At 41.5% G+C, this 27,670-nt stretch overlaps 1 protein-coding gene across 1 annotated transcript; it reads left to right on the top strand.

Moving 5' to 3' along the window:
• The first annotated feature begins 14,904 nt into the window (after window positions 1-14,904).
• On the top strand, window positions 14,905-23,438 carry shha (sonic hedgehog signaling molecule a). The gene is made up of 3 exons (XM_031292979.2): window positions 14,905-15,537; window positions 19,387-19,648; window positions 21,686-23,438. The coding sequence occupies exons 1-3, from the start codon at window positions 15,238-15,240 to the stop codon at window positions 22,363-22,365; spliced, it is 1,242 nt and encodes a 413-aa protein (XP_031148839.1). The 5' UTR covers window positions 14,905-15,237; the 3' UTR covers window positions 22,366-23,438.
• The last annotated feature ends 4,232 nt before the right edge of the window (window positions 23,439-27,670 follow it).

Genomic DNA, 27,670 nt, shown 5'->3' with positions numbered 1-27,670 from the left:
AGCAGCTAGGCGAGCATTATAACGTGTGTTACAAAGTGGCACACGTTCGTCACGGAAGTAAAGGCTGGACTACAATAGAGCTGTTTGAATACAGAATACAGCTAAATAATTTCTTTCTTTCATTTTTCTGACTAGGAGAAATCAGCAAGTAAAAAGGTGCGACCAGATGTCAGCAAAGTCAAATAACTACTAATCCTATCATTCATAACACTATTATCCCCCCCACAGACATACACACATTCACCTCACATGTAAAGTTTTCCTCCCAAGAAATATTGCTCACTATACTGGCATGAGTTAGCAAATAATTGCTAGTCAGGGGAAGAGGTAGCTTATAATATGCATTGGGAATTTTAATCTTGACTTTTAATAAGCTTTTGACCTTCTTGCGTCTGCAACCTATAATTAGAAATTCTGGCTGGGCCAGATTGACAGAATGCTTAGGGGAGGTAAAACCTTGTGCGACTGCGGTCAGCAGACCTTCTAAATCATGCGGCTGCATGAGAAATGTTTAATCTAACAAATTGGTTTCTGTTTCCTCTCCTTTTTTTCTTTCTTCCATGCAGTCGGTATTCTGAATATGGAGGTGATGTCATTGTCTCATCCTTTTAAGAGTGACTGTGGACCATATATTCTAAGAGAGAGGCAGAGAATCAGGACCTAATGGTCTTTCCTCCTTCAGCCAAATCTAATTGTGCCCTTATCTTTTCCAAGTTTAACTGCCCCATTGAAGAGAACTGAGCTTTTTGGACTTTAACTGTTGACTTGCCTGTGTGTGTTTTTGCATATGGGGAGTTATATAATAAATTGAGTTGCAGCGCCTTGATATTTCTGCTATTGACAGCATGCAGGTATCCTGGTTTGAACTTCCTCAAACAGCAGTAGTTGCATTTCTCTTGTATCTGATTATAAACTGAACTCTCTCTTCTTCTTCTGCTGTTAGCATGTGTCAGGCAGCACTAAATTTAGCGGCTGGTGGCGTTTATTTACTTTATGTCCTTGCTGGTGTGTCCTTGCTAAATAAAGGCGAACAGGACTGTCACCATCCAGAGGACAGCACTGGCCAGCGTCTCGGGAGTTGATCGATAACGTGGAGATGTATACGCCTGCGTGTGTGTGAGCATGAGCAGAACAAGAATATACATGTGTGCAAATAATCTACGTGTGAACACACATGCACACGCACACACAAAAAAGACCTCGTTTTGCACAATCACTGTTTGCAGTAATCCACTCAGATCATACAGTACAGGAAGCTGGGTGCATGACCAGCCATCACAACAGGGCCTGTGCGCCTTCAGTTATACAGGTATTTGAGTTTGCAGCCTGTGAAGGTATTCAGGCTTCCATGTGGCATAGTGGTATTTGCACCTTTGCTGTTTCAGTGTGTCAGTGTTGAGCGCTACACAGTCCTATGGATCAGTGCCTCTGTATGGATCCCCTGGAGCAGCCTCTTGTTCCTTAAACATTCCAGGTACGTCCACGCCAGCTCCTTCCTGTCGCTCCCCTTGTGTGGCGCTGATTGACAAGCGTCCGCTTCTCTCAGGCGCGTAATCAATCTGCTAATTGGTGTCGGAGGGTCGGTTGCTGTTGAAGCGTCCCTCGCTCTTTCTTTGGCTAATTTATCTTTGTCATCACCAGACTTGCCAGGTACATTAGTTGGGAAAGTTCAGTCTCTGCAGATTCTCTCTCTCTCTCTCTCTCTCTCTCTCTCTCTCTCTCTCTCTCTCTCTCTCTCTCTCACACACACACACACACACACACAGACACACACACACACACACACACACACACACACATATATATATACACACACACACACACACACACACACACACAGTATGCTACTGTGCTTTGTTCATCTTTTTTTCTTACTGCAATACATCACACAAAAGGAGCGAGGGTAAATGTTAGCCTTGCACTGTTTCCATTGGTAACCACAGCTCATGAGGTAGGAAGGAGAGCAGGTCAGTCTCTCTGTGCAGGATAATTGGTGACAACAATGTGCTTTATCATAATTCAGTACAGTTTATACATCAGTAGAGTTATAATTAGTGGGAAGGCTTCTCAAAGTTGTTGAATACAGTCTAATAATGAGCAGGTTTTCTTTCAAAAATATTAAAACTGCATCATAGTGTATATATGTACAACAATGAACAGTATTAAATGCATGTGTTTCCTGATACAGGCAAAACAGCAGCATCTACAGAGAGCTGAAACAGCACTTCACATCTGATTGATTTACAGGCCTTTTCTACCCAGGGTGCCAATCAAGCCTTGATTAGACATCACTGACTCGTTGATGATGGTTCAGACAGCAGCAGCCGTGTCCGCAGTCTCACCGAGCGCAGAAGATTGATTGCACAAGGCCGCTTTGCCCCAGATTAATCCTGGCAAATGACACAAGAGTCATGAAGTTTTCATCTTTTTCAGTTTACCAGGTGCAGTGTAATAGTGGGGAAGTAAAAGGAAAGGCATGTGTGGTGCTACTTGAACTACTGCTTGCTCCCAAACTTGTGGATTAGGCCCCCAGTGCCCCCTATTGGCCCCCAAATCATCTGTTGATCCTCTCAAACACACTGATCCTCCACACTCAGGAGGAAAAAACAAGACTTCACTTTGTGTAAATGAACTGTGAAAAATAAGTTTTCTATGTTCATTATAATATATGCATGCATCCATTTGGTATTGCTATATAATAACTAAGCAAAATGCATTTTTATTGTCCCATACCTCTTTTCCACCTAGATGTTCCCTTTTTAGTGTATTTTCTGCTTGCTTCTGCTTTCTCTCTCCCTTTTTTTAGGTGCAGTGATATATAGGTGCAGAAGTGAGGTAAGGTGCTCTTATGGAAGGAAATGATGGCAAACAGCAGGGGAGAATTCTATATTCTAGCCCTGCCAGCTTCCTCACTCGCTACACGACAAGAACGGCGGCTGCACACTGATCATACCCTCATTAAAGTTGTTCACTTTCACCTTTTTCACTCTTTTTTCTTTTATGCACTCGCTGCTCTTTAAGTGCTTTAAGCACTGCGGCAGTCGCCTCTCTAAAAGTCTGTTTCTGAGCTGTTAACAACCACCTTTTCAACAATGACAGGACTATCAGAAGACAATTTTATGCAAACTTCTTTCCGAAGATCGATCCAACTCCATTACCTCCATTTAATTCACTTGCTACTTTTATATTTGTGCCTTAAATGTCTTTTCAATGCAAAATAAGACTCTTATCATAGCTTAGGGATCAGAACAACACTGACCTTCACATTACTATTATTCACTGCAGTTTTGTGAAAGCCGTACCCCAGTTTTATTGATTTTCAAGTTTTAATCGTAACTTTTGGACTTTCATTACTTTTAGGACCCTGTGTACTTAAAAAAAATCAGATAAAGATGCACTTCAGTCATTCAGACAAAAAAATGATTTATGTAGAAAGTTGACATTTCAGGGATAAATGTAATTCCCAGACTGTAAATTCTATCTGCAAAGCATGCCCGTTTGTTGTGTGACTGATTATTCCTGTTAAATTATTGACATGCAGAATAATCTGATGGTAGATCGGTACAAAGTACAATAAGATAAGACGGGAAATAGCCATGTTTATAATAATCTATTATCCGATTTTAGAGTAAAACCTCCGTTTTTTAATAATAGATTTCAGGAGGATGTCAAGGTGCTTCTTGATCCACATCAATGGACATAAACTACCACAGACCTCCAACAGGTCATCATGACCAATGCTATGAGGCCAGATCTGATCAGCCTGTCCACAGTGTTGCTTCCTATATCGGCCTGCTATGCGTCACACTGCACATTGTTTCAACCCTGACCCAGACATCCAGCCAGACAAAAACACCGACAAGACCAGTAGGCAAACTGAATACAAATCAGTTTTTACTCCTTTTATCTGCATCTTAATTAAATAAGTAATTTTCTCATGATTTTTGGATATTCTTTGCCGTTCTGCAAATTTACATTCACTAGATTTAGATCAGTCTAAGTCTTCTTGCCTGTTTGGACAATAACCCTTCTCTCTGTGTCTCTGACTTTCTGTATTTGAAGAAAAAGCATTCCGGGCAGTGAATTCAACACATTTTTGAGCATCGAGCTCCAGTCTTTTCGGCAGCTTACTTGACAATGTAGCGAGTGGGTGAGTTTTTAAACACCGCCCTGTCAGTTTTCAGGGAGCTACGCAAGCAGAGGATGTGGCGAAGTCTCACACCGGCCCCTGCCTTCCCAAAAGCTCTGCGGTGGAAGCCGGCCTCTGATAGTTTGGTGAGATTATAGAGGAACAGAAGAGGGTCTAAGCTGAACAAAAACACTTGAAAAGAGGCAAACAAAACAGCAACGAATCTATGTAACTACTGTAAAATATCCTAAAAGTAGGAGGTTTCTTATGAGAAATGGCGTGAGGTGAGGTTACTCGAGAAACAAGAGGATCTAAGGTGGGAAAACACCTTTTCTGGAAGAACAAAGCATAAACATCAATTTTAGCAGCACTAAACAATAATCAATCTGTGCCACTATTAAATAATAAGAGCCTTGAGCGAGATAATCTCTGTGAGATTGGCTGTACTGCAAGGTGTAACCATCATCCACCCTCTGAGCAAGTCCGTTTCCTTTCTTTTGATCTGCAGATAGATCACGTCTTCACAAAGCTGAAAGATAATGTACGATACGATATTATGTTCATATGTACACGGTACTAAAACAGCCTTCAGTACACTCCTCAAACACCTGCACAGTCTCCTCTGTGATCCCCTCACCTGTGATCTAAGCCTTTTATAAACCTCTCCACCCTGCAGTAGCACAGGCAAAAAAACTTTCAAGCCATAAACTCCTCCCCTCTGCTCCTAACAGGGCAGCCGTTCTCTGAGGCAGTAAAGATAAAGGATGAGGAGTTTCCCACCTGCAGACAGAAGTGGGGAGAAGTTCACTCACTACCAGGGCTGCCAGACACAGGCTTGATTGTACTTTCACCTGTTAGACCTTATCATAATTTAGAATATATAAAACAACATCCAGCAACTGTTGAGCTAACCATAAAGTCGGACCTTCTCTGAAATCTCAAAGTAATATGATGTTTAGGACTAGTTCGGACATGCCCATGCAGCCCCTTCTTCTCCATATATCCCACCCAAAGCAATGTTCCAGTTTTTTGTTTGTAGTGTTGAAATGTATTTAGTTCTTGGGGTTTTTATTTGCAGTGGCAGGACAGGATTAGTCCCGGCTTACCAAGCTGTACGCAGACGCATCGAGAAAGAGAAGAAGTCGGCTGTTTGGATTGTGTGAACTCTGGTGGAACATGAAAGAATGTAACCGGCTTCAATCCGTACACATGCGAAGGGACAAACAGGGAGAAATATGACAGTTATGTAATTTCATATATATATATTGATATATGAAATATTAATTAAGTGGCCAATGGAAGCTAATGTTGCTCAGCTGGATGTGTAAATAAGCTACTGTTTGCCAACACATTCACCATATCAACTTTATAAGGCGATAATATACAAATATTGTTTTTACAAGTGGACATAAAAATCAATAAATGCAAGTTAAAGAAAACATAACACAATGGACAAAACACTAGTTAATGAAGACAAGGACTTTACCTATTTAACAAAGAATATACTGCATTTAAAAAAATGTGGGGAAAAAGTAAAATGCAGGCAAATTGAGAGACACATTCACAAATGTAGCCTGGCATACAGAAACGGACGGCAAATACAGAATACACAAGCAAATATAGAAACGTGGGGAGTCCTATGACACAATAAAAGTTAGTTACAACATAGTCTCGCATTGCCAGATCTCTCTCCACAGCGATGCGGAGTAAGGTCTGGCCAGTCCACACAGTATATATCCGGGATGGGAGAAAAACATGCTCTTGTTTATTGGCATTTCTTTAAAGCAATCACAATCGTCTTGGGCAGCCAGACGGAGCAACGGTGCCTCTGCAAAAAAGCCTCGGGAAGGAACTTGTTTTGGTGTATGTTCAAAGGTTGTTTTAGTCGGGCAACAGAAAACTCAGATTGGACAGCTAGTCTAGCTAGCTGTCTGGATTTACCCTGCAGAGATCTGAGGAGCAGTTAACCATAGTCCTCATAAATTGACTGGAGCTTAGAATGCCAACACAAAGAAAGCAGAAGGTGACAGACATCTGGCCGAAATGAGGGACATCCGGCGGAATTTCCGGTGGCACCGGAACAATTCGGTAGTTACAACACAAATGAAAACGAAGCACTTCTAACCTTAACAAAGCGGTCATTTTAACCCAAACCATGGTGTTTCCCTAACCTTATTTATATGCTTACTTTAACACACAAAGTCATTTTTGTGCATTAAAGACACAGGCAAATTATGTCATCCTGCTGATAGGGGGCCTCAGATCAGAAAACTCCTCTATGGGTTGTTTTAGAGGGCACGGACAAACCATGTGTTTTGTTGTTTAATTTCGAAGACTAAGAACAGGATGTTCCTGTTTGTCCCTTGTGTTTCCCTGGCCTGGGGGGAACAGGTGTGATATAACCCCCTATCGTTTGCTAGTGAGGAAAGTAACTGTCTGGACCACAAAGTGTTACACAGTCCAAAATAACAAATCGAACAATTCCATTGTTCAGCGTGGTATAACTCAACATCTCCTGGTGTCTTCCAAGTTTGTCACATCAATGGCTAAATACAAGTCAGACCCATCCTAGGTGTGATGTCAGTGCTGATCCTCCAAAGTCTTCACACATGCCATAATCTACTAAAAGACTTATAGCAATATATTGACATATTGTGATTTCCCCTTTTATGAGTCTATTATAACCCGTGTGGTAAGAGATGTGTCTGTTTTGCAAATAGACACAACCAAAAGTGATGCCACAAGTCAGTGTATGTCTGCATCTATCTATCTATCTATCTATCTATCTATCTATCTATCCTTCTTTTATTGCCTGTCAGTTGCATCTGTTACTGATCAGCCATCAAACACAAAGGGAACACAAAAAGAAGTGTCTTCCACATAAGACAATTAACCCACACAACCACGCTGTACATATCATAAAAATAGGCATGAGAGCCAAGCAGGCTGATTGTTTGGCAGCTTTTTATGAAGCTGCCATGAAGGGATTTGAAGTATTTGATGTATCTCAGGGAGTTTCTGCTTGTTAAATGAATGAATGAATGAATGAAGATGTCTCATGGTGGATTGTGTTATTCAGTGTGTCAGTGGAGGAAGGGATGTGAGAGGCAGGGGTCATCGCCAAGGTGCGAGCAAGAGGTGCAGTGCAGTCTGGGTGCTAATCAGACTCGTCCTCCGGAGCAGCTTTTGACATTTCCCATCAACACTGGCTCCTGGCTCGCTCTCTCTCTTCACCTGGGCTCTCTCAGACGCTTAGCTCCCAACTAGACTATCTCCCATACTCTGTTGACACAGGCAGGCTGCTCCGTCAGTCACTCACCTCATTAACTCCTGTTGGGCTGTTATTCCCACTGCTTTAGTCGTACATGCACTTGCCCTCTCATATGCACACTCGCATACATCCACCGAATCAAAGTTTCCCACTCGGAGGCAGTCGAGTGTTTGTCAGTTTGCACTTTTTGACATGTTTTGATGTTTTGCTGCTTGTGTGAATTACTACAGCTGCAGGATTCACTTCCTGTCTGTTACCCTCTGATCAGGTGAATTGATTTTGGAGTGTGCCGACAGGATAAGTGTGTACTTTTTCCTTGTCTGTTTGTATTAAAGCTAAATAGATACATCACTTTCACTTTAACATAGGTAAGGAAAAGTACAAATATTATTTGCGGGGAGGGCAGCTCGGAAAAGGGGGAAGATAATCTATTTTTTGTTTCTGCTAAGGAAAGGTTGGTTTATTTTTTGGCAGAAAAGAGGAAGGTCTTTTGTGATTGAACTTCTATCTCTCCAGCGAGCACATCATTTGTTAGCGACAAAGAGCATTGATCATTATGCAGACCACAGTATTTATCACAAAATGAATTGTCGCTTCACACCAGGAAATATCCAGCTGACAGATCTGTGTCCATCCAAAGCCACAACTCATAGTTAGATATGAGGCAGTGTCACTTTTGTTTAACATCCTTGTTCCTTCCAGGCAATAACTTTGATCAGTTTCCTGGATTAGTGAGGTTTGAATGAACGCACAGAACAGGAAGGACATAAGTTGCTGTGGAAATGATCGCTATCAACTTTGATTAAATACCACGGAGCGTGCCAGCACTTCCTCTTTTTGATAAATAGGGATATCTTGCATCAAATCAACTTGAAATTGGTTTAAATGAAAGGGGAAAATGTAATGCAAGAGCACAGAAAAGGTTTAGTGACGCAGAATAGTGTTACTGGGAAATGTGAAGTAAGTAACTATGTCAGTTTGATGACAGACACAATGTTTTGCAGATATTATTAAGGCAGATGAGAAAGAGCTGATTGAGGAGAGAACTGCCCGAGCAGTATGTTAGCGTATCATAATTGACTATCAGACACTCAGGTGGTTAGTGTGGTTTGCATGGGTAGTGTGGTAGCCTGCTAACGGGGTGTGATTAAGCTTCCCTGCTGTTTGTTGTGTTCCTACACCTCATTTTAGTCAGAAGAGAATTATAACCTCCATTTTCGTAGCCAGGGGTAAAATGGCACACACTGAAAGCACTCAGGGCTCATTAGAGAGATACAATCAGTGTCCTTTCTTTAATAAAAGCAAATGCTGAAAAGATCATGTTGAAGCAGATTGTTCCTCACTAAGAAGTATATTTAGGTAGCTGATAGTCTGAGTAAGTTGGTACATCAGTCAGTTGTAGATTGTTTCACAACTTTATGGTTTGAGTCACTGGTGGTGTTTTGATTGAAACTGTTTCTAGTTACCTTGTTGTTCAACACATTTTTCCAAGTGGTACTTTAAATAACTACCAGCAGGTTTAGATCAGTTAGTTCCCTCTTACAGATTTTCTTGAAATGCATGTATACAAACAATACGTTAAAAGTGTGCTGCTCTAAATACTAAAAATAAAATAAAAACTAAAATAATGAAATAATGAAATAATCTCGCCCTATAGACATTTCTTTCCCACTTGATTTAAAGCAACACTATGTAACTTTTCCCGCTTCGGTCCCCCTACTGGTTGTCTCATTGGAACTACAGCTGCAGCTAAAAGTTACATAGTGTTGCTTTAAAACAGCACTCGACCAATTATACGCCTGAAGTTCAATTTACGTATCATGCGGACCACTCAACCTGTGAAAACAATAATGCTTTCTGTGGCTTTGAAGGGAGCCTTCTAAAGTCTGAGAAAAAAAACCCTGATGATGTCATCAAACCGCGATACAAACTTGAAGCGTCAAGAAAGAAAGAAGTGAAAGAAGTCTGCGTATACTACTCAAAGAAGAAACGAAAGAGGCTATAGTGTTGCAATTTGGGAAGTGTAGAATCCAGTGTTTTTGGAGCATGAGTCATGCTAAGGACTAAAAGTCGGGATATCTTAGCCTCTTCTGCATCAATTTGATGACCATTCTTTCTTTCGTCTGTCTCTTGTGAGTGTAACCCTAACCCATCAACTTAATATCCCTCAAGAACATAACACTTTAGGGCTAAAAAAAAAAAATAGACAAATCAACTTGCTAAGATGTACATTCTTTACCGTTTCTTCTCAGAAACTGTCAGAAATGCATGCAAAGTGTCAAGACACCTTCTTACTTACTTCTTACTTCCTCCTTGTTTTAAGGAAATAAAGAAAATTCTAGGACATTTTTAAGGAAAGGTTGAGCTTATTCACTTTCTTGCCAAGAGTTAAGATGAGAAGATCGATACCACTTCTCTATCTGTACATTAAATATGAAACGAGAGCAAAGAGAAGATTAGCTTAGTTTAGCACGAAGAGTGGGAACAAGATAAAACAGCTAGCCTGGCTCTGTTCAAAGGGAACAACATTTTTGTTCCCTTTTTCCAAAAGTGAGCTGTAGAGGTGCACCTCTACAGCTCTTTGACTCTTTACTTCTTAACACTTTATATCTTGTTTGTCTAATCTGTATAAAAATTCCAGGTTGTAGTTTTTAAGGGGTATGTGTCATTATGAAGCAGTGACTTCCTGGAGTCTCCACTGGTTGCCTGGAAACCTCACGGTGACGACAACACTTTAGACTGACTAACTAGCTAACCACCTTTCGGTTGTAAATGTAAATTGAAGAACATTGTGGTGCTCAATAACAGACAGAACACCTTCAGTACAGTTATGACTGAAAGTAAACAGCCACATGTACATGTCAAAGACCCTGAGCCCCACCCTTCTCCGTCACCATTGCTTAAGATTGTGATGGTGTTGCACGGCGGCCAGCGCTGACTCACCTGGTGGAGTAGCACACACACCAGTCCCCCGCTCCCCACTCACTCACCTCCTTCCCCTCCCACTGAGTTCAGCCTGCACTGCAGTTCAAAGTGGTTTTGGCTGTCTAGCCTTGGCGTTTAATGTTTAAGTATTGGGAGCGGCTGGAGAGTGCAAATAAAATGCCTTTACAGACTCGGGGCACGCTGAGGGCTGTGATTCCAGAAACTGTATTGTGAAATTTCCATTGTGCTTGACAGAGTAGCTTCAGGGCACCTGAATCTGTTCAGCCAAATTTTGACTCTTTACTTCTTAATAATGCTTGATGGGTGTGACTTAGATAAACCACTTAGAGGAAGATTATTCAAACTTTATAATGCTGACAAAAGAGTACACATGTTCACGGGATAGAAGACAACGTGTTGTGCTATAAACTGTTTGTCAAAAGTTCAGAACAGGATAAAGGTTTGAATGCGGACCCCACCTGCAAGAGAAAACCACAATGAGTTGTGGTATGGCTGGCTTTCTGGTGGGTTGGAAGAAAGGAAACCCTACTTCAGGAAAGGAAAACAACACAGGAAGCCTGACACTACTTATATGTTTGTGCGTGATTATTCTGTATTTCTAATCCGTCTAACAATGTTACAAAACATTCAGACAGGAGGAGGCTTTAAAGCAGTAATTGGGGGGACTTACACGGGTAAAACTCCGCTCAACCACTTCTAGTTGCATCTCGCTCGTGCTTGATCGGGACTGTGGCACAAGAAATCAAACATGGGTGTGGATTTAGTCTGATTCGAAGCATATCTCTTAATTCCCTTGAATGTTAGGCTGAAGAGGGAGCTTTTTAAAGAAAGAGGGTAACAAATATAGATGTCTCAGAATGGATAGATTTATTTTTTAGGGGGGATTACAGGTTTTGATGTGACACAGAAGGGGCCAAAAACTGATGACTCATTGGCCGTTTTCACGCCACACGCTGGATTAGCTATCACATGCAATAGGCTGCTTAATAAGAATTGTGTAATGCCCTCAATTCCTGCAGATTTCATGTAATCAGCCTCTGTGTCATTTCATACCAAAAACCAAGGTCAACGTAAATAAAAGAGTACCAGAATTTCACATAACAGTACACATATGAGATTTTGGAAGCTGTTCATTTATTTATATTTTGTTTTGTTTATAAAGAGGTTTCCAAAAAACTTGGATGTTGTTTTCAGTTTGCTTGTTCTAACTTAAATTGCAGGATTATGTGCTCCTTTGTGGTTTAGCTGTTGGGTTTATAAAACCCTTTAAAACCCTATTTGGCACATGTCTATTTTAAAGTTGAAGTGCAAACTCTAGATTGTATATAGGTGTGTGGATATGCTATTCTTGTCTGTGTGTTAACCCAATGATAATCTGGTGGCCTGCCCAGCGTGTTTACATCTCAGCATGCATTCACCCTGAACAAGAATGACCCAGTTTCAGTCCAGAACAGGAATAAGCAGGTATTGCAAGTATTTTTAGTGTTTGTTTTAAGATGTTTGAGTTTTTTAACACAGTATCAAGAGTTCTCAATCAAAAGTTCATATATTAAATTGACCTTAGATACTTTGATTAGGCTAATTGTCTAAACTGTCTGCTGTGATTTCCATTGCCTTTAGTTGCAAACTCCACCCATCTGGCACTGGAGGAGACCAAAACCAAACAATGAAGTGTAATGTTTGCAAATACTATTTGCCCCAGGTCGGGCTGATAGATGGTTGGTTTCCTCTGTGGGAGAAACTCAAGTTCAAATCCAGTCTGTCACATCAGCACACCTTGCTCTTTAGGCTGCATTATTCATTGCAAGCTCTGCATTATTTATTTCACTTAGCATCACATTTTGTCACTTGGTTCATTTACAAAGAGCTCCTTAAAGTCTCTATAATCATAATAGTAATTATTATTATCTCGTCCTTTTTTGGATGTGAGGACTGAGGCCTCAATGGACTCTTGCTGCGTCACCTCCTCCCATCTCTGTGGTTTTGAGGCATTTGTGTGGCATGCCATGTTTTATCTCAGAGCAGTGACACCTGAACCAAGACTCTGACCTAAGGCCAAACAGCGCCTCCAGTGTCCCTCAGGGCACCACAACTGCTGTCAGCTCTGTGTTTGAACAGTACCTCTGCAGAAACAACTGCTAGAATGTGTCTAGTAAAGACATCTTTATGACATTTTGCAAATACAGAGGGAATTTAGTGACAATTGTACTGAAACCCATCACTGGTATTAGAGCATCTTGGTTGGAGTTACACGGCAGCGTGCCAAGTGCATAAGCTATGTTTTGGCTAACACTTGATGTTCATGGTCTCAGTTAGCGGCAGGCAATCTCACCTGCCCTGGTTGCCTGAACACCACCAGACTGGAGGTCAGCCAGAGTAAGGTTTAATGAGACTGAAGCCACACCAAAGGCTGGCATATCTGTCCTCACTTCAGAGCAACTGTGCCACTGTCAGTGTGATGAGAGCTAAAGTTGCCCCAAAACAGACCCTCTTCCTGTAATTACTCTAACGGTTAGTTTGTTATGACACAAATAATTTTCCTTGCTGAAACATTTGAGATATCTGCTTTTGTCTGAACCAATATGCCTTGAATGTGGATACAGTTTTGTGATGTTGCCATGCTGTTTTTAATCAACAACACCAACATTAAACGATGTCTTAATTTGCTCTAATCACAGGAATATAACTATGTGTATGTTGGGCTGAAAACTACTCAGGAAGGTTGGTGATTGAAATAAAATCTAAGTAATATGGGTGGAGAATTAATTACAGAAGTGCTGGGTGCTACTGCTAGCTATGAGTGCAAGAAGCCCCCCTCTCCTCCCCTTCTCATCAAACGGAGAGAGTACAAGAGGAAGTCACAGTTAGAAGCAAACACATATGTCTGCCATAAATATGGTCAGTAAATACAGTGGTTACCAAGGCTTAATCTGTCAATGAAGTGGACTTTGGAAGTAAGACAGTGCAGAGCCTCTGGGTGATCCTTGGCCCATAACAGATGCATGCAGAACATTTTAGATGCTAAGTAGGCTGGTTCCATTAAGACTTGACCTTAGATGTATAGATGGGCCTGGAATACACTCTCTAAAGCCTCATCTATATTGTACTATAGGTCTGTCCCATTCCCACCCTCATTCATTAGGAGTCTACTTCATTATATGAGTCAGACATGTGACAATATGAACTGTAATTAGATAAATATGGGTCTAGATACAAAATAATGAATCGAATGGGGAGCGGCGTAACAAGGACGCGGAGTAGTGCACTGTGCTGTGCTAATGCTGTTTTTAATCAACAACACCAACATTAAACGATGTCTTAATTTGCTCTAATCACAGGAATATAACTATGTGTATGTTGGGCTGAAAACTACTCAGGAAGGTTGGTGGTTGAAATAAAATCTATCTAATATGGGTGGAGAATTAATTACAGAAGTGCTGGGTGCTACTGCTAGCTATGAGTGCGAGAAGCCCCCCTCTCCTCCCCTTCTCATCAAACGGAGAGAGTACAAGAGGAAGTTACAGTTAGGAGCAAACACATATGTCTGCCATAAATATGGTCAGTAAATACAGTGGTTACCAAGGCTTAATCTGTCAATGAAGTGGACTTTGGAAGTAAGACAGTGCAGAGCCTCTGGGTGATCCTTTGCCCATAACAGATGCATGCAGAACATTTTAGATGCTAAGTAGGCTGGTTCCATTAAGACTTGACCTTAGATGTATAGATGGGCCTGGAATACACTCTCTAAAGCCTCATCTATATTGTACTGTAGGTCTGTCTCATTCCCACCCTCATTCATTAGGAGTCTACTTCATTATATGAGTCAGACATGTGACAATATGAACTGTAATTAGATAAATATGGGTCTAGATACAAAATAATGAATCGAATGAAGGGTGGAGGGGGGGGCGTAACAAGGACGCAGAGTGGTGCACTGCGCAGATATTGGTGCAGGTTTATTTTCAGGTTTCAGTGAAGTTTTCGATAGAATTGAGTAGTGTCAAGCCAAAAGGTAAATTCCGTTACATTTGCTCAGATGTGTTTAGACTTTGATTAACCTAAATGGTAAACGTCTCCAAAGTCATTTCCGTGCGTATTCACATTGTTTCACATGCAAACTATATGTTAGAAGCTATTTCGAATTCAAATCCACCAGTCTAATCATTTTTACAGTAAGTAAACTTTTCATTATGTTTATTCATTGATTTGGTGGATACGGGGTCACAGCAAAATCATCCAGCACAGGCGTGCGCAGTGCGTGTCCACGAGCAGTTTTATTCTTTTGGGAAATGCATTCTGTGCGGAAAGTTATCACAGACGCAGTTCAATTACCGCACACATACTGAAATCACTTCACCCAACTACACTGCTTCAGATTTGAGCCCAGTGCCGAGCAAGTGCTCCTGTCTGTCCCGCCTTTCCTGTGAAATCTGGAAAATGGGAGGGTGAAAAAAGAGGGTTTATAATTGATGTTTTCCCATGGAACAGCCCTCCTCCCCGCAACACAGGCTAACCCTCAGGTGGAAGAAATCTTTTAAGATTTTTTTTGTGGGATAACATCAGGAGGGTTTGTCTAGGCGAGCCAATCAAATCCCTCCCCTGCTATAGATCGGTGCTATAATACAAAGCAGTAAAAGCGGTCGCCTCACACAAGCGGCTGCAGCTCGACTAGAGATCCCGTGGCTTTTAATTCCCTCACTACTTTTTTTTTTTAACCCTGCTTCGATGTGCCCCGTTATTACCATTTGTCTGAGGCGTTCATTTCCGCACCTGCCACAGTAGAGACCAGGCGAAGGCGAAGTAGAGGAGGAGACAAGGACATTGCAAGAGCCGGGAGAGGCAGACGGTAGAGACAGCAGCGGCGACTCGTTTGAGATCTTAAAGGACAAAAATGCTGCTCTGGAACAGAATCGTATTGGTCGGTCTCATCTGCTTGTCCTTGGTGTCATCAGGGATGGGATGCGGACCGGGCAGGGGCTACGGCAGGAGAAGACACCCGAAGAAGCTGACACCTCTTGCGTACAAGCAGTTCATCCCCAACGTGGCGGAGAAGACCCTCGGGGCAAGCGGCAGATACGAAGGCAAGATCACAAGAAACTCCGAGCGATTTAAAGAACTGACTCCCAATTATAACACTGACATCATATTCAAGGATGAGGAGAACACCGGTGCCGACAGGCTAATGACTCAGGTAAGGAGACAGATAACCATTTTCACCTACTGCCCGCACCATCACTGCGCACTGCAACAACCTCCTTGTCAGACTGATTGCGCACCTTAAGTGAAGTCTGTTTTACCCGCGGCTGAACTCTCCACACAGTGCCTTTTAACTTCACTGTAAAAGCAGATGCGCTTTATGCACCAGCACGGGAGTTTTCAAAGGTTGTAGTCTTGAAGCGAATGTAGAAATCCAGCTGGAGAAGTGATGTGCAGGCGGACAGTCAGGACACTCGGCCTTCATGATTGTGACAGTGTATTTAAAATATTAATGTGCCCCTCGCTTCATATCTATATTTATATCTTTGTGAGGCTCTATTGGTTGTTTCACATGCGCACATTCCTGTTACATTAGAATTTGGTAAAGGCATTGAGTATTTGTTGCGTATTTACGCTTAGCTTGGAGCTTGTTTGAAGCGCCTTTTCTTTATTCCAGATCTGAATACAGAGAGCTGGGGATGCCTCTTCAAATAGCCGGGCTTATTCAGGCATGGCGTGAATCATTCAGACATTTTCTCGCACAGGCTGCTGTAATTTTGTCTTTCGCATGATGTGCATTTAGTTATCAAAGCTCATAGCTCGTTCTGTACAGATAAGACGAGGCTCACAATACATCGGAGAGATGTAGCCTTGATTTTTTTCCCAGGCTGCAGGATGCCGCGTCTCTTCAGCATGACTTTTAGCACTCAGATGCTGATGAATTATTAAAAGCGCTTGGGTGATATTTTCTCGGTAATAATAAAATGCCGGTGGTGATGGTGCTGGTGGTGATGAAGCCAGGCGCGCGCCGGAGTCCCTGAACCCTTGCCTCGCTCCATGCATGAGCACGAGCTCCGATGAAATATTCACTGTGCGTGCGGTCTCTGCGTCCCTCTCAACCCTCCCCAATCCCCTCTGTGATATACCTATAGGCTCTCATACACACAGATCATGAAATCACAGGCGCGTGGGATGTAATGCCCACACTGTGGTCCAGGGACGAACCCAAGGATTCTCGAGGAGGTCCCAGTGTCTCCAGCAAAAAAGGGGGATAGTTTGATTTGACTGTGTTTTGTGAATTTCTGAGAATATTGAGTAACATGTGTCGGCAAGGCTTTCAATCTGAGTAAAACACCCCACCTGCTGTATAAACAGATGTGTGTACAGGTCTGTATAAAATCATACAAACGAGATGGGAGTCCCTCCCGATAAAATGTGATTAAATGGGGCATCTGTGGCTGATCGTTTGTCTATTTGGGGCCTTAGAATAACATGGGAGCTGATTTGTGTTTTACAGATTTATAGAAAGGTGCAGTAGATGTGGCTTCTGGTTCATCGTTAGCTTTCCGTTCAGCACCAGAGCGTTTACAGAAAGCACAACAACAAGCTCTAAGTGTTACATGGACATAAAATGGCTTTTTAGGCACCCCTCACTGGGTCTGAAACGCCATTTGAACTTATGACCTTTGGTCAGCGGGAGGCCATAGTAAGTTAAAACAGGTAAGATTGTTCTTATCGTACATGCCATTGTAAAGCCATCAAATGAGGGTATGTACATCCACAATCGAGGGACTGTAGCTGTTTTGAAGGCTACTCTGCGCTGGCATTAGCATTATCACATGGGTATTTACGCTGTGCCAACGGTCTTTGCGCTGTTCCACGGCTTTACGCATGAACCTAATGTGTTTTTACGCACGGAGTTTTACGCACGAGTATAGTGAACTTTCCTTGTTATCTTGCGTTTTAGAAAATAGATGTTGTGTTTATACATCAAACAAGGCACGTGCATGCAGTGGCTCCCTGTGTGCATTAAATGACTCAATCAAATATTTCACTGAGGTCCAACCAAGACTATAATACGTAAAACTTGAAGGAGGGCTTCGAGCATTTACTCCCTTAACTATTAAGGCACAGCTCACTTCCAGGAAAGTTGCCAAAAGAGGCGTTTTACAGACATTTGCAGATCATTTTCTGGAGTGACTGGACCTGAGATAAGCAGGACAATCACTCCACAAATAACAGTACCATCTAAACCACATATTGTAGCTACATCTTCAGTCGTAGAATATTTGTCTTAAAATAAGTAGAGATTTGCTCAATCTTCTAAATTCAATGTGTTTCCAATGAGATTTCATATGGGTTTTTTTGCGGACACCACTTGTAAAGCAGAAAAGTTGCTCAAGTAAAATAAAAGAAAACGACTGTAATGGTTACTTGTTAAAAGCAAGTCATCCACAATGGCAAATATTAATTTTCTCGTTTAAGAAAAGCTCCAATACTAGTGCTTCTTTTTGCAGTGTAGCGCTGTTAGGAGCCTGCAGTCTCTGCCCACAGTGCAAACACGTCGGGAAAGAGATGAGCTGGTGGTTTGTTTGCACTGACAGGTAGCTGATAAGTGTTTCCTCTAACCAAATCATTTGTGAAAAGATTAAGAGGAAGGCTGTTGAACAACTTTACCCCGAGCACAAAGCGCCGGTCTAGGGCGCCCTGCTGGGCTTCACGGTGGCTGAGCAGAATTTGGCTTGATTTGCGGCACACGACCTAATGAATTAATAAATAGGTTAAGCTTTACGGCTCTTGACTCCGACAATCCCACTCAGAATGTGGGAGGTTTTTTGGGGGGGAGTGGGGGGGGGACGGTTTTTTTATTCAACACATTCTACAAGTGTGATATCCTCATAAAACACCTACTGATATATGTGGAAGCCCTTTTTTTTGTTTTTATTATACGAGTTTGGGGGTCTGTGTGAACATTCTTGCTTTAGGACATGCAGACTGTCCAAAAAGGAAAAGGACAGTGGCTTACACATAGACGCTTCTCTGTGCGCCCATATACCATCCCTGGATATTTCACAAGTCTGTTAGTCAGCAGCCAAAACACCTCGACTTAAGGAGGCATGTCACGTCTCCCAGACTTTGCAGGAGAGGAATAATGAAAGTTTCCCTCCGCGGTTGGACTGAAAAGACTCTTTGTGATGTTTTATTTGACATATTGCTTGAGTGTCGAGAATAGTTGTCTTGGAGAAGGCCAAGCATCTTCATTGAAAGCGCAGAGAGGTTGGGGTGCGACGATTTATTTACAGGCCAAACTCCAGATATTTTAAAGTAGCCAGCTGCTCTTGAAGATCACCTTCATATCATCTGCATATCAATTATTGATTTAAAGAAAACAGACATGTTGCAACCAACAAAAGATTCGCTCATTTCATGGCCTAATACAAACTCGTGCATTTATAATGTGTGCACATTGTGTTCAATGCAACACTTTTTGATAGCAAGGGGTGCTGCTTCCACCTTTCCAAGACCAAAGACCATATGTTATAGGCCAGTGAAGCGAATGCGGTGCCTTATCAATATTTCATCAGCAGCTTTCTTATCCGAGATGTGCCCTCTGACGCTGCTGCTCACACTGACAAATGTTAGCTCAGAGATGCAGTTCAGCCCCAGTGTTTCGCCTCAGCTGGGAGGAATCAGGTGGGGATGGAGAGGTGTGGGCGAGGCCTCAGTGAGTTTGATTTTCAATCGTTTTCACTATAATGGACAGCAGAGATCAAGCGAACAAACCAGATGTGTATTGGGAAGCGCTATGTCTGGGGGAAAGAGGAGACAACGTCCATGTGTGGCGCACGCTGTCTAATATTTTATTTCTCTTACCAAAAGATGATATATTTTAGTCAATTATGAGCACCTGCTACTCTTGGCAACAGCAGTTGTCTCAATATAAGACATGCTTTGGTGACAAATGCTGTTCTAGATTCAGACTTTTCCACATGTTACGCCTCTGGAACGCTTTTATGTGCAAGTTATGACAGCTGACTAATTGGTCCATTTCTCCCTCCCGCAGAGATGTAAAGACAAGTTGAACTCTCTGGCCATCTCAGTGATGAATCAGTGGCCTGGTGTGAAGCTGCGGGTCACAGAGGGATGGGACGAAGACGGACACCACTTCGAGGAGTCGCTCCACTACGAGGGCAGGGCCGTGGACATCACCACCTCGGACAGAGACAAGAGCAAATACGGCACTCTGTCTAGGCTGGCGGTGGAAGCCGGATTCGATTGGGTCTATTATGAATCCAAAGCCCACATTCACTGCTCTGTGAAAGCAGGTAAGGCTGCAAGATGGGGAAAAAAAAAAACTTTAATACCAAGAGAAAATCTGCCATGCGCACTGTGGTGCTGGCTGGAGGAGAAGATGCATCACCAGTGCACATTTCCTGTCAGGTGCAATTTTAATCTGAAATAGCAGGTGCAGCTCTGGGAAGCTGTAGTCCTGCTTTATCTGTTAGAAAACGTCCATGCAACATGAAAGTTGCTTCAGCTGCTTGTGGGGCAAAGTAAACTGGATTAGATGTGATGAAGGTGTCAAGCGTCCAACAAGAGAGACACAAAGTGTCCAAAAAAACTGATTTCAGTGACCAGCCAGCTGCAACATTTATAGGCTCCAAGAAACAAAGTGTAGGTGTGCAATAATATGCGCCTTAATATCTGGTGGGTCGTTTATACAAAACTATACATTTCATAATATCAATAAAACCCAAATGATCATCCAGTTAATGATTAATCATAAAACTGCGTAGTCAATATTTGTCTAATGAGATCATTGGTGTGCAGAGTATAACCATTCATTTTGACAAGATTTTTGTATAATGAAATATATTTCTATGAATTATGTATGGGCACATCCCAGCCTGTGTCGTTATGAGCATTTCCCATGCAGCTTATTTCTTGATCTTACATCGCCCCACACTGTCTCCTGGTGGGAACCACGACCATAATCTAACAGGGCTCCTCGGTGAGACCTAAAGCAAATCATTCTGTTCATTGGTTGTTTTGCACACCAGTCAGAAAAGCCCAAATACAATGCTGGAAGTTGTGATGTGTTTAGGGAATGTTTGGGATTTGATCATATAATGGAAATCGAAAATAATCCCTTGTTAAAGCTATTCTTTTCGGATCGTATTTGCCTCAGCTTTGGAATTCAGTTTTTAATGTTGGCTCCTTTTTTAAAGCTAAAATAACCTTACAGGCCTTCACTAAGCTAAAAGACACCTATGGCGCGTAGAAACTATTTCTTCACAGTGATTGATGAACGCGGCACTTTTTCTTAACTCAGACTTTATTGATAAATCCCTTACTTGTCATTCAACACACACGTTTTGAGATCACAGTATGATCCAGGCCGACGTGTCATTAGGGGTCATGCGACTTTACCAAAAGGATTTGGCTAAACAATGTTGAATTGGTTGGGGTAAATCTGGTTTTCAGTTGTCACCTTATTTCATGCTCGGGAATCTTAAAAGAAGATTAAAAGCCCCAAATTCTGAGTAGGAAACCCCCTTTTCTGTGTGCAGGACAGTGTGATCCTAGAGACTGGTATGTGAAGAGCTCCACCAAGGCCAAAATTATTGTCATCAAGCCTGACAACAAAGCAGGGAGATGTGGTAGAAAGAGGGCACATTGATGTTGCACAACAGAAAGCATTTAAGAGTCCGGGCCCTCATTTAAATTCAAATCTACAACTCGAGAGGCTTGGAAAAGTGGCTCCACTGGGTAAATAGTAGTTGTGAGTCGCCTATTTGTGTGAATTGTCACATAGAGGTTTCTGCACCTGAGTAAATATGGGAAGAGTAGCTGGGAAAGGCGTAAGTGTTCTTTACCGAGAGTAGCTCGATCCACAAGCTGATTTAGAATAACAATGCCTGCTCTTTATTGGGTTTTTTAATTAAGAATAGATGAGCCAAGGCTTTCAGTTTTCTCGTCTCAGACAACGTGGGCCGAGCCAATACGCATTTGGCATGGAGGAGCAGACAGGCATCAATATGCGAAATGCATATGGCCCACCATGATGTGTGTAGGAAAAATACAAATACGAGCAAAAAAAAAGGAAGGTTATTGAATGGGGCGGTGGTCCTTAACTGTAAAGGCTCAAAGCACCTGTGATAGGCTATATTATTTTTTAAGTTCTAAAAGTGTTAACACGCTTAAAATGTTGATGCTTTGGGACATTTTTTTAATGTCTGGAAGGTGTTTTTTATAAATCATTTTGCAGGACCACAATGGGTCTACCAGTAGAAGACAAACCTTTTCTGATGGCGTAAAAACGTATTGTATGCTGCATTTTAACAACGCTCTTATTTTCACAGAAAACTCAGTGGCAGCAAAGTCAGGCGGCTGCTTCCCAGGCTCCTCCACTGTCACCCTTCAGGATGGTACCAAGAAGGCGGTCAAACACCTCCAAACCGGCGACAGAGTCCTGGCAGCAGATGATGATGGAAACCCGATTTACACCGACTTCATCATGTTCATAGACCAAGACTCGACTACCAGGAGGCTCTTTTACGTGATCGAAACCGACTCGGGCCAGAAAATCACCCTCACCGCCGCGCACCTCCTCTTCGTCGGCCACAACACCACGGAAGAGGAGCGGATGTCAGCGATCTTCGCCAGCCAAGTCCAATCTGGACAAAAGGTGTTCGTGTTTGATGCTGAGCGAAGTCGACTCGAGCCTGTGACCGTAAAACGGATTTACACGGAAGAGCACGAGGGCTCTTTTGCGCCATTGACCGTGCAGGGGACCGTCGTGGTGGACCAGGTCCTTGCGTCCTGTTACGCAGTGATCGAAGACCACGATCTGGCGCACTGGGCCCTGGCACCCATCAGGCTCGCCCACTGGGTGTCCTCGTGGCTTTTCCGTGCCCAGCCTCAAGTCAGTGCACAGAACGACGGAGTGCACTGGTACTCCAAGATCCTCTATCAATTAGGAACATGGCTCTTGGACAGCCACTCGATCCATCCACTTGGGATGTCAGTTTATCCAAGTTGAAACTTCTACTACAGGAGCAGAATGAGACTTACATATAGGACACACGAACTACAGTAGATTAAAAAAAAATAATAATAATAATAATTAAAAAACGAAAGAACAAACAAACAAACAAGACAAAGGCCCCAGCGGAGTTGGGATATTTATTTCAGTGACTTTTCCATGTGTCCCCTTTCAAAGAATGAATGGAGCCTTAAAAAGTTTCTCTTTGAATAATTTATTCTCATGTGAACTCGCTGCTGTCACACAAATGGATTCTGAAACAGTGTGAGCAGCAAATTGTGCATAATCTATTTTTGTATATCTCAAATGCAAAAAAAAAAAAAAAGAAAAAATGAAGAAAAAAAAAAGAAAAAGAAAAAATATCGCAAAGAGAAAGACGAAGACCATGTAGAAAGGAGCTAACTTTGACAGGTTGTAATGTTCATATGTGCATATATGTGCAACTGACTGTTATATTTTGGGGAGAACAAACTTCGCGGGGTTCCATAAATTATATTTTTATACACAGAATTGTAAATTAGATTTTGACAGATCGCTACCGAATCACATTTCGTTATTTGAAATAGTGTAAGATATAAGAATATATTTTAATTTAAATACAGTAGTTGGGAAAGTATTGGAAAATCTTGTACTGCTTGGTTTATTAAGAATTTTATTATTTTGGAAACTGTTCGTTTTAAGTTGTCGGAGAGGGACAGATATTCTGCCTCATGTCTGCATTCTCTGCTTTTCTTTTTTGTTGTGTTTCTATTTTCGGTTTTCTTCTGAGAAAAATATTAAATGCAGATTCTGACAATTCAGTAACAGTTAAAAGTAGTACTGAAACAGTTTCGTTAAATAAATTAATAAGTAACTCCTGTAAATGTACTAAAATGTATTTTTCTTTTCATATTTTGTAATAGGGAAATAGTTTTATAGAAATGACCTGCGGCAGATGCAAAGTTTGGATAGTCTATATAGCCAGACCATACCAGTTAGCTTTCATAACAGGGCGATGCGTCAAAAATGTCTAGAGTTTATTATTTATATGTTTATTACAAAATGAGATAAAGAAAACCTTCAAACTTGCAGTTGTTCCATGTCTTTGTCTGAGTGAGCTTCACAGGAAACACAAAGAGGAACATTTGAACGACATTATGAGGCTGTTTCAGGCCAAATTAAGCTCTTAAATTAGTTGTAGGAACAGCTCTTGGCTTGTATGGATATTTTCACTTTGGTCTAATTGTGTTTCATAACGAACATAACATTCGTTTTGGGTGGTTATAATTAACACACAATTGTTTCACACGGTAATTGAATGAGCTTAGCCTACTGGGAGAGCTAGCAAACAATGTAGCCCTGTTTGCTAGCTTTTACAAAATGGAGAAAATATTGCGCTTTGAACTAGCTACCTTTTGCATGCTTGCGAAATGTTGAGAGCCCATGTCAAATTTAACGAGGTTTGCCCTCCGCAAATAACTCCTAACTTGCAGACAAATTAAACACAAGTGTGTTTGTTGGCCCTAAATGTGCTTCTCGGTGTCTGCTGTTTGAGGTCAGATTGCTCCATCAGTGACTGACAGTCCAGTCCTGAAGAAGAAACACAGTAATTGTCTAAATCACAGAAGGAAAACATTTGTCAGTCTTAAATCGCTATAATCGTCCAATGTTTTCACAGCGACCTATAGTGTGCATGTAGCACTTAATAGCGAGGTTTTAGTGATGTAGGCTATATGTGTCCTCTTGAGGCATGAGAAGGCTACATATAGTTCTGATATTGATTACAGCCGTTTCTCCCAGTAACCATGTTATTAAGTTAAGCAAGTGCGACACCAAGTGGCGAAACACCGGTAGTGCTGATTGACAATGCCTGGAAATTAGAGAGCTGTGAGCTCCAAATACTTCCATTTGAAAACTGATTAAACTCACAGGCAGAATCGAGTAGCACGTGCTATTTATGAGTCAACTACTACATACATTAATTTGTGGGCAGATAATGGGCTTATAACAAACTGAAATGGCTTTCAATGTGGTTGTTTTAAGGATTTAAGTTTGTGTCAAACTTAATAAATCACGTGTAGTGAAAAGCAGAAGTGCAAATGACTTACCAAAATATATATATAAAAAAAAAATACAAATGAATGTGAATCTATTATATTTTTCCAATCAAAATCACAAAAGTGATCATCCTTCACCCAGACTTATCAAAGGTAAAAGGGGTCATTGAACCTGAGTTTCTGAACACTGTAGCAACATGAGCTGGAATTTCATTTCCTTCTCCCAGGTCACCCACATTGTGTTTTGTTGTTGATACTGTGAGGTGGAAACTTTGGGGAGGGACAAAGCGGGCCCATCTCTGCCGGCGCTGTGACCTTGGGTCCTTGGCAGATACAAAAGCATCCGTGCAGGGTAGCATTCCTCAGAGCAGGTAAACAGAGCCTCCTCTAATCCCTCTGGGGACCCTCAGTCTGCTGGAGCTCAACAACGGCTTTTACAAATGTTGACATTTGCAAACATGAACAGTCTGGCATTCTGGAAAACAAAACTCTCCGTTTCTAAGAGTTCTGCAAATGGCAGCGCTCCGTTCTGTCCAGGCAACATTTACTCCTCTGTGGCAGCAACCAGCAGAGTGCACAAGACTTAGGTGCATGGTAAGTTGTAGGAAAAATATATTTTACAAGGATCTGGTCCTAAACATGGTAACACACCTTCACTACTGCATCCTCCCTTACTGTCAATAAACTGAAAGAGAGAACTGAACTTTTCAAGGCAGACTTTGCAAATACACTCATGACAGATGGACAAATGGCTAGATAAAGTAGATGGACAGAAGTAAAGATGGATACATACATGCATGCATGCTTTAACATGTTTTGACCAAAATAAAGACAAACAATGCTGCCAGATAGGAGTAACAATGTATGACAATTAAAACTATTCAATTTGAATCAATTAGTATAATTTCAGTGTTCTCATGACCTTTCTTGTTGGTGCTGTCTTTGAAGACTTGTTGGGTACTCAAGCGTACATGGTCTCAAATGTCTTCGACTGCAGCACGTTTTTCACTTATTATATAAACATCACAAAATACTCAACAATTTGGCCTTTCTTCAAATTACGTCTCAGATATTGGTCTTCAGTTTCATGTGAATACGGCATGAAACTCTTAAAGGGGTTGCCAGATTAATCGGAGTGGTCACAAGATAATTGTCAGAAAAGGAAAATATTGTTCAACTACACAAAGTTTTTTTCTGACTTTCCCCGCTTGTACAACACGAGATAAGGTTCTGAAGAGAAAAAATAACAGTCAATCGGAGAGGTTTAATCACTTTTGTTCAGATGACACTCATTCCAATCTAGGCATTTGCCTCTGACTAAAGGACCTTGGTGTGTTTGATCTGAAAGGAAGTAGTTTTAAACTCACTTGCCAAACACTTCCAATTTTACAAGAAAAACAAACTCAATGTCATTGCTGTGTATATCAAAGTTTATTTTTCTCCAGTTTCTTGTATCAAATTTAACACATTCCATCTCTTTAAGAATTATTAACTTTCTTTTAAAATCATTCTTTAGAAAAATAACAATGTAGAGTATCACACGCTTGATTTCAGAATTGTCCAACACAAAACATGATTACTTCATGTTATACATCAAATTGTGAACATACATGACAGGATGGATTGTCAACCGTTTCAGTCAAAACTCAAGGTTGGATTTTCAGTCATTATTTGGTGCACCATGCTGCTCTGGATAAGGAAACCACTGTAGTGTCTTTTTCAAAATCCAACCAAACAATGTATGTCAAGAGGTTGGGATGACCTTTGGTGCAGCGAAAGCCATAAAGCGGCTTTAGAGTTACGTGTCTGCTCTGTGAACCCGGCTGTCGTCACAGAGATGGAAACCTCCATCCATTGGGCTAACAAACAATGGTAATCCAGGTAGGCCACCCTGCTTGATACAGAAGTCTTAAGTTCATTCAACAGCAGCAGCATCAAGGAAAAGATGAGCAATTGTCAAATATATGTAAGAATGAAGAAGAACATTGGCAGGAAAAGCAGTTATGGAAGTAAATGTGGCAGGCCAAATGAAAAGGCAACATCTCTTTAGTGAGGGAAGTAAGCTCAAGTAAAATCTTCATTCCAGGGCTGGACACTGCATGGCTGTAAAAGAACCTGAAGTGTTACGTGAGTGAGTTAAGGCAGGAAAAGTGACATAGCAGTACCATGGCTAAAGCTGGTCAATGGCTCCTCTCACCAGTACGCTGTTGAAAAATAAATGTGTTAATAGGAGAAGTGATTCTGTTTTGGTGATGTGGTGTGCCCTATAGTGCCACCCATAACAAAACTACAGTGACAACCTTAAACAGCCCGATGTGTTTCAACCAGGACCACCACGAGTGTTGGACCATGCCAATGGTTTTGAATGCTTTTGCTCAACCTGTTTGTACCTCTCATGTAATCAATACTTCTACTTTTAAGATGTTTGCGTAAATGGTTTCATTAGAGTCACACATTAAAGCACCTGACTTCCTCAAACATAAATGCAAGACAAATAAAAAAAAAAAACTGTGGGTCATTTGACAACACTCAAAGCTGCTTTCTGCTGGTACAAAAAAGCTATCCATCTGGCGTATCATAAACTTAAATAAACAAGGCACAATGTTACCTGAACCAAAAAAACTGGAGATGACATACTGTTTCTTTTTGGTTGTTTAGCACAACTTGAGGAAATTAGATTAAAGGACAGATCCGGCACAAAATGAACCTAGGGGTTAATAACGCATGTACTGAGTCGACCGTTCTCTGGGATATGTTTTCATGCTAATCGAATGTGACTAGTTTTAGCGGAAACCGCTAATTAGTTTATAACGCTAGTCGTTGGGGCAAGGGTAAAGTAAAAAGAAATCGCTATTTCATGACTGTTTAACCAAGATGGTGCCCGCCTGTATACATGAACGGTACGGTCTTATAAACTTCTTATGGTCATGGTTATTTTTACTTTACCCTTGCCCCGACGACTAGCGTTATAAGCTAATTAGCGGTCTGCGCTAAAACTGGTCACATTCGATTAGCATGAAAACAAATCCCAGAGAACGGTCGACTCGGTACGCGTGTTATCAACCCCTAGGTTCATTTTGCACCGGATTTGTCCTTTAAACACTTTTAGTTTGGTGATATGTTGTGTATACAACATGCAGCAAATTATTTTTTCATACCAGCAGGATAGAAAAGCCTTTCTGAGAAATTAAAACAATAGCAAGTGGTTTCAAATGACATGCTGGGTTTTTTCAAAGTTAACCTTAAATTATTACATTAGAGGGACA

This window comes from Sander lucioperca, chromosome 23 (assembly GCF_008315115.2).
Source record: "Sander lucioperca isolate FBNREF2018 chromosome 23, SLUC_FBN_1.2, whole genome shotgun sequence".
In the NCBI taxonomy this organism is placed as follows: Eukaryota; Metazoa; Chordata; class Actinopteri; order Perciformes; family Percidae; genus Sander; species Sander lucioperca.
This window is presented reverse-complemented; position numbering and strand designations above follow the sequence as displayed.